The 7,879-nt window shown below is 61.8% G+C and overlaps 1 protein-coding gene and 1 long non-coding RNA gene across 6 annotated transcripts in view; one reads left to right on the top strand and one right to left on the bottom strand.

The window, feature by feature from the left end:
* The window catches only part of FLI1 (Fli-1 proto-oncogene, ETS transcription factor), a 132,831-nt gene extending 130,163 nt beyond the window's left edge, over positions 1-2,668 (bottom strand). The window contains exon 1 of one of the 5 annotated variants that reach the window (XR_015157558.1): positions 1,814-2,668. Coding sequence is in view for 3 of the 5 variants with exons in the window: in XM_086383667.1 (XP_086239793.1) it covers positions 1,814-1,867 (54 nt within the window). In the remaining 2 variants the exon portion in view is untranslated. Of the gene's footprint in view, positions 1-1,006; positions 1,486-1,813 lie in introns of those variants that run through there. The other 4 variants (XM_086383667.1, XM_086383673.1, XM_086383669.1 and 1 more) reach the window with 4 other exon arrangements.
* On the top strand, positions 2,535-3,676 carry LOC147342219 (uncharacterized). Its single transcript, XR_015157559.1, has 2 exons — positions 2,535-2,674; positions 3,224-3,676. It is a non-coding gene; the product is annotated as an uncharacterized LOC147342219 (long non-coding RNA).
* The last annotated feature ends 4,203 nt before the right edge of the window (positions 3,677-7,879 follow it).

Genomic DNA, 7,879 nt, shown 5'->3' on the forward strand with positions numbered 1-7,879 from the left:
AGAGGGAGCAGGCAGTGAACCCTCCTGAAGTCTGCGGTGAAACCCAGACCCTGACCCGTCCCTCTGGGCTGCATTTGGCAAGTTGGACCCGGGCGCGAGACAAGAGTAGGGGTGGGAGTAGGAAGGATCTGGCCACCTGGCATCCCCCAGGGCGGCCGGCTCAGGGCTGCTCCCTTTAGGAGGAGCGGCTCCGCAGGCGAGGGACCCTCCTCGAGAGGCGGGAGGGAGTCCTGCCCCGGAGCTGGCGCAGCCCGGGCGCGGAGTGCCGGAGCCGGGCGTGCGGAGAGCCGCGCGAGCCGTCCGGGAAAGTGATGCCGGGCGGAGGAAAGGCAAGGAGAGTCCGGCCCGTTAGTCCCGGGGAGTCGGCAGCTCGGCAAGAGAAGTACCAAGAGGAAGGGAAACCGGCCCGCGCTGACATGTAAACAGGGCTTCCACCCGGAGGAGCCCGCGCACACAGATCCCCGGACACACTCACTCGCACCCCGATCCGCCTGCAACCAATCCACTTGCCCGCCCCTGGGCCCACCCGGCAGGAGACCCGGCTGCTGGCGGCTGCGCGCCCGCCCCCGCCGCCTTCGGCCTCGGGGGAGAGGAAGCCGCCGGCCGCCCGGCGGGTGCCCAGAACCGGGACCGGAGTGCCCGGCTCTCCGGGTGGGAGTGGGGGCCCGGGAGGTCTCCGGCCCCCGGCTGCGATGGGCGCCCGGCTCCCAGGGGTTTCACGCCGCCGGCCCCACCCGCACGCAGTCCGGCCGGCAGCGCCGTGGGAGGGGGCCGGGCTCCGCTCGGGGGCAAGGGGTGCGGGGGAGATCGCCCTCTCCGCGGAACCCGGCGGGTCGCGCCCCCGCCTTCGAGACTCGCCACCGGAGCGCGGGAGGAGACGGCGCGAAGCCGGGGTGCGGAAGGAAGGGAGAGTGGCCACGTCTTCCGGGACCCCGGCGCCCCGCGCCCAGCCTGCCCGCCGCCTCGCCGCCCCAACCGGCTCCGCGCCCACCGAGCGGTCGCTTACCTTAATAGTCCCGTCCATTTGGCCAAGTCTGCAGCCGAGCCCCCCAATATTCCACACATTGACCCGGTTACAGCCTGACCTCGCAGCCCCTTCGGATTAGCCCGGCGCGGCCTCTCTGGCGCCCTGGGCCCTCCCTGCGTGCCCCCCGCGAGCGCCCTGCCCTCGCTCCCCGGTGCACGTTTGTTGTTGTAGCGGAGCGAAAAAGAGACAGTTAACCGGATGAAACTTTTTTTTAGCTAATTTTGGGAAGTGACTTCACTTTGCGAATGGGGAGGAAGTCCTATCTCTCTCTCTCTCTCTCTCTCTGTCTCGCGCTCTCCTCTCTTCTCTTCTCTCCCCTCTGCTCTCCCTCGTCTTCCCTCCCCCCACACCCCCTCTTCGCCGCCCCCCCCCCCCCCCCCGCCGCCGCTCCTGCTTTTCGCATCACACACACTATATAAATATACGCGGAGATGCCCAGATACATTCATGCGCTGCGCACACAGGATACTTGTTCCCGGGAGATAAGGGCGAGCTGGGAACAATGCCGGGGTCCACGCCCGGCGCTCGCGCCCTGATTCCCAAAGTCTGCACGAACCCACCCCGCCGCCCCCCTCCCCAACCTTCCCCCAAAGTCCAAGACCGAACGCCTTTGGCCTCCTTCCTTTTCCCGGGGCCGTTGGCCGAAGGTGGCCCTCCTGACTCATTCACTTTCCGTTTCTTCCCACAGATACGTTCATTAATGTCTTTTCCAGCCGGAGTCAAACTTTTTTTGGGGGGGCGGGGGGCGGAAGAGTTTACTGGGGCTAAGGATAACCTGGAGCCTACCGCCCGGGAAGATCCGGACGCAGACCGAAGCCGACAGACCATTCGAAAGTGCATCCAATGGGAAGTTTTCCACTCCGGGCGCTCGGCTGCGGAGTCGCACAGATTCGCGGAGCACCCGCTCACCCAGCGACGCGGACGCCAGGCGGTTTCGGACGGACCCCGGCCGTCGGGGGCGTGGACTCGGCTCTGAGCGCTGCGAGCTGAGGGACGTCCTCGGGGCGGCGCGCCTCTGCTCTGGGCTACTGGAGAGCTCCCGGCGCCCGCCGAGGGCCGGTCCTTGAGGCACCCCAGGCCACCTCTCCGCGCCTTCTAGGTCAACCCCCTGGCGCATACCCCCGACCCGATGGCCCAAGCCCTGGCGCCCGGGTCTGAGCCGTCCAGGCAATGCCACCTTGGGCCCCAAGAAACCTACGCTAAGACGAGATGATCCGTCCAGGCTGGCCGGCGGGTCTGCAAAGCCCAGCAGGCAGCATCCATGAACCGCCCCAGACTTCTCTCGGGGAGACCCCCGGGGCCGATGCTCCAGACCGTCACCCCGATCCAGTCCTGAGGCCAGCCTCCCCTCGGCCCGCCTTGCAGGGCCCTGCGACCCGGAGGCCTCCCGGGTCCCCCAGCACTGCCCCCCTCCCGCTCTAGCTGGGGCACGGAGGGGACCCTCGGGTGCTCTCGGCCTGACTCCTCGCTTCTTTCTCCCCGACTTCCGAAACAGGTTACCTTGTCCACGCTCTCCAGACCACGCTTTGGACTTTCCCACTTTTATTTAAGAGTCCATCCGGAGAAGGAGGGGGAAAAAAATCCAGAGGAGATCCGAGTCAATTGGAAAGAAAAAAATTCAAAAGGGTGTCCACAGCGGCGAAAAAGGTGACTTATTAATTCTTTATTTCTTCAGGAGCACTTGAGCCCGAGAGCTCGTTGGCCTCCCTCCCTCCCTCCCCCCACCCCCCTCTCGAAATTAGTCTCATCAATTCAGCTCCAATTTTGGGTTCGAATACAGACACGGGTCTGAACGTGACCAGACCTGGAGTGGCGGGTGCAGCTTGCCAGCAATTGAGACTTGGTGTGTGTAAGGGGGAGTGGGGTAGGGGGATGCGGTGGGGGTTGGATGGGGGCCGGGCCGGCCCCCCCCCCACCTCCTGTCTGCTTCTCAATCCAGGGGTCTGCTCGGGGGCTCCCCTGGGACCGCCACATCTGGTTACCGCTAGCGGGGTCAGTCCCCCCCTTGCCTGGGGCCACCAGTTCTGGAGTTCAATTAAAAGAAATCAGGCTTAACCCTTTCCTCCCCTCGGCCCCACCGCCCGCCCTCTCACTCTTCTCTTCAGCGTTTCCACATGCTTTCCAGAGAGGAAAGAGGTTAAAGGGAAAGGAAGAATGAATTACATCCTTTCAAACCCCAAATTGTTTCCTTTTCAGCCCAGACTCTGCCGACCTTCAAACGACAACAAGGCTTTCAGGAGGGCGCGGGGAGACCGCTTCCCACCCAGATCCGACCAGAAACCCGGCACCCTCGGCCACATTCCCCCTCTTGCAGGCAGAGAGAACTCCACTCTACCACCGGAGGCCCCCTTCCTGGCGCTGGGCAAACACTCAGACCCTTAATGGCCACCGCAGGCCAGCCAGCGGCTCCCCTTTCTACACCCAGTCCTCCCCCCAGTACTTGAGAAGCTACCCCTGTGGCAAAACATTGGCCAGGCAGCTCTTCCCAGCTCCTATCCCAACAGCTAATAACAGACTGCATTCACTGCTTTGGTCAGTAAGTCACCCCAACATCCCTCGTACCCCCTTAACTCCTTTTAGCAGAAGCTGCCTCTCTCCTTGGGAGAACTCAATGGGGGACGAGATTAAAATGAAGACTTGCCCTCCTGACTGAGCTGTGGAACTCAACAGCACTTTCTTTTTCTGCCTGTAAAACCAAAGCTTCTGGCAATTTCGTAATTTTGAAGGTGGCGGGGAGGGGGAAGAGGCTGGCATTGGCATAGCTGTCATCCTTTAGTGAGTCACTGACTGGCACTGATGCCCTGGCTTTTGGAATTTACCAGCCCCTCCATGAGGAGCTCCTGTCGGTTCACAAGCTAGTCTTCCCAGAAAGAAGAGCCCCCACCCCAACTCTGAAAAGCCTTCAGAGAGAATCTGAGCCTCCTTGCAACCTGTGTTGGCATGGTGGTGGGCAAAGCTGCCCACTTATGTAACTCTGGGTTTGAAGTCCCACTCCATGGCTGCTGCTGCTTTTTTAAATCCCGAAGGGGGAAAGAAGCCCTAACCAAACACAACAGTAAACAAGTCTGCCCTGTTTAATGTGGTTACCACCAGACATCTGGAAAGATGGTTTGATCCTGGCAGCTCACATTGTTTTCACGAGCAGCCAAAGAGAATATTTCGAATGTTTGCATTGAGACAAATTGATAGAGAGCCTGTGGTGAGGCGGCTGCAGATGAAAACTGTCTTGGAGCTAGGCAGGGGGGAACCTCTCCCCTTCTCTTGGCTCTCCCCACCGCTTCTCTATTTTGACCCCCTCTTTTGCCCTCTCCCCTTTCCCTCTCCTCTCCTTCCTCCAGGCCCAGCTAGGGGCTGGTTGGTTATCCCAGCCCACACACTTGCTCACACCCTTTTCCTGGCTCACCAGAGACTGCCCTGCCTCTCCCTTTTCCAGACTGGGCAGGGTTGGTGAGCAGCACCTGGTGCCCGCTACCATCCTGCCCACCCCACCAGCCCCGCTGGCTTTCAAGTCCGAGGAAGCTCACAGCCGAGGGAGCCCTGGACCAGCGCTTAAAACAAAAACTATCCACTGGGGGAGCGGGGGGAGTGGACTAACCAACAAACAGCCCATTACATGGTTCTAAGGTCACTTGCAGAAAGCATGCCCGGGGGGGCGCATATTCTGGAAACCTTAGGACTTGGGACCTTTTTCACTGCAACTGTGGTGGGGTAACTTGCCTCTAACCATCCGCACGCACTTGACAATATTTTCAAAGATGCGGAAGTCCTGCTTCCCCCGGGAGGGGAGCGGCGGGGGTGAAACGTGTCTTGGCTCGCTCAATGTCAGCCCTTTTGACCCGGTCAAGACTTTTCCAGACGAAGCTTCCCCGGGTTTCTTCGGCCCCGGCCCGGGTTGGGGGTGGGAGGACGCGACAACCGGAGCCGGGTCCCTGGGGTGCCTCCAGACCTCGGGACGGCCGGTCACTTGAAACCCCTGAAAGATGCCAGGCTTGGCAGAGCGTGTGGGGCGGGTCCTTCCCCCTCCGGCCTCCCTCCTCGCGGCCCCTCCCGTCCGGCCGCCTCGGCGGGTATTCGAACTGGCAAGGCGGGTGGGGGAGGGGGACGCGGGGGAGGGATGGGCGAGCGAGCGCCAAAACTCCAGACTGCACAACTGCAGCTTCAAGTGTCTGGCCCCTCGCTCGAGGCCATAATTAATTTGAGATTTATTTTTATTGGAGAACTCGAGTCTCGTCTGACCTTAGCCAAACAAGGCAGCTCGAGCCGCCCCCTGGACGCGCTTGAATGCCGGGGAATATTTCTGCAGGAAGGCTCTGCAGGCGCGCCTGCTTTGAATTTGTTTCTCAGACTTCATCTACTCACAGATTGAAGGAAGATTTAGAGCCTCTGCCGGCCCGGCCCGCTCCCCACGCTCGTTCTTGCCTTAGCGCCAAGAGGGTTCAAAACGCTACGTGGGAGGCCGCGGCGGCGGGAGGGCCCGGAGGGGGAGGGTCTCTGCGCCCCGAGCCCGTGGCGCTCCCGGGCCGGGTCCCCAGACCACGCGGCGTCGAGGAGGAAATCCCAAGGGAGTCGGAGACTGACCAGAGAGCGCAGGCTGACAGAGGTGGAGACCAGCCAGGTGCCAGGACCCTCACCCGGTGGCGGCGCCTGGATGGGGGGCTTGGGGGAGGGGAGAATTCGGCCTCTCCCAACCTCCAGCCGCCAGCCTCCTGGCCACTCCAAACAGCGTTCAAAGTACAGACCTGTGTCCTTGAAGCGCCGTTTCAGGACCTGCCAGCCAGATGCTGCCCCTGGGCCGTGCCGCGGCGAACATTCTGGGGCTACCAGCCTCCTCTCCTCTGATTGAGGGGGGGTGTCTCCCCCAGAATGCGGGGTGGGCTGAACCAGCAGGCGAGTTGGTGGGGGAGCGAAAACTAGGAGTCTGAGACGGAACGTGGAGGACCCTGCCAGTCTCGAGTGGGGCGGCTTGGGGCCTTCAGGGATGGGCTCCCTGCGCTCGGACTCACAAGTGCCTTGTCCCTTGCGGGCACCTCTAGAGGACCGGGTCCGGGTTACTCCACTGGGTCTCCTGCCCCTCCCCGCTATCAGCAAGTGGAACGTCCTGCTCGGACGTTCGCACTGGGAAACCCGGCTCTGTGGGGTTTGTATTCTGGCTGTGCACTTACCCGCTCTGTGGCCTTGAACTGGTTGCCTAACCTCTCTGTGCCTCAGCGTGTTCGTCTGTGCGTCGGCGTTTTAAGAGGTTCTACCTCAAAGGGCTGTTGTAAAGCTGAAGTGGGTGTTTAGACCTCGCCTAGCAGTCAGCACAACTTTGCCCTCCTTGTTTGTATCTTGGCTCTGTCCCTTGCAACCCATGTCACAGACACCTCCCAATGCCTCAGTTTCTCATTTGCAAAATGGACCACCAACTAGGGTTGTTATTAGTATTCAACAAGTTAGTACAGATACAATGCTGTCCCCCTTTCCCTTGCTCTTTCCAGCCTCAAGCCCGCAGCACTCTCTTGCGCGGTCTTCCTTAAGCACTTGGAATCTAGATCGCTGCCCGGTGCAGCGGACACCCTTGGTTCCCCAGGGCCCGGCTCGTGTCCTGACTCCTGGGGCCCGGGCGCCTGGACCCCCGGGGTTTGTCAACAAGCTCTGAGCCGAGTGCCTGAAGCCGAATGGCAGGGGCTTGGCAGCCGGGGACTGTTTGTGCCCCTCTGGCGAATGGCAGGCGTAGGGAGCCTGCGGAACAGACCCAAGATTGTCCGCGCCACGCGGACCTCTCGCACTCATCAATGCACCCCTTTGTGCAACAATACAAACTTTGTGGCTGCTGAAAAATCCATTTTTTCCCCTTGAAAAGAGCTCCTGCGGCGAGCGGCTACCCTGGCGGCCAGAACTCATAGACTGCCGCCCCTAACCCCTCCCCAGCGGCCCTCTCCCAGCGGCCGGGCCCGTTTGCTGTCTCTCTGACTCTTGGCCCGGGGTCAGGCTCCCGGGCTCCCTGAGGTTTTGGGTCCCCAGGTGTTTGCACACTCGAGGGGTCCCAGAGGATGGGAGAGAGACGACAGCTGCCCGCCCCGGGGCCCTTTGCAGCCTTCGGGGCAGAGCCGGGAATGAGAGCTGGGTCAGCCGTGCCCCGCATCCCGGGATCGGCGGGCTGGGAGGGGTGACCGCGTCCTTAACCTCTCGGGAAAGCTGGCGAACCCAGCACGCGGTAGTCTAAGTATGCTCTGCCACCTCCTGGGAGACACTGGTCCACCCAGCCGTAGCATCCACTGATTCAGTCTTTCATTCATTCATCACGGAGAGATTAAACACCCCTTCCCCGCCAAGGCTCCACAACCTGGCTTCCCCAAAGTGCCTAGAGACACCTTCAGACCGCAGGCGGGGAAGACGCTACTTGGTGTGAAAGGATTTCCCTTAAGAGAAACAGAAACAGCGATGGACGCATAACTGGCGCCCCCGGATGAGACCCGAGAGTGCCCACGCCATGGAGGTTCCGGATTCCTTCGAACGGTCACTCCACGGGCATTAGCGGACGCTGGACGCTGAACCGGGAGGGGTGGGGGGGCGGTGAGGGTGGAAACTCTAGGGGCGGAGTTTCGAGAAGAAGGGGGCGGGGCCGAGACCCAAGAAGTTGGGAGTACTTTTGACGAACCGCAGTGGTCCTTCCTTTTCCGAGCGGGGGAGGCTCTGGGCAGCTACCTGGAAGGCGGGAGGTCGCGCCTGGGCGGCGAGAGGACCTCCCCGCGGTCCCCACCCCGGGCGGGTCCTCACCCTCAGCCCCGCCCCGCCGGCGAATTTTCACTAAACGTGTAACCCAGATGTCCTGGCCTCGGTTTGTTTACATTCTTGGGAACTGTTGTGGAA

This window comes from Bos grunniens, chromosome 29, assembly GCF_055505025.1.
Source record: "Bos grunniens cultivar Pamir isolate PY7600 chromosome 29, Bosgru_T2T1.0, whole genome shotgun sequence".
NCBI lineage: Eukaryota > Metazoa > Chordata > Mammalia > Artiodactyla > Bovidae > Bos > Bos grunniens.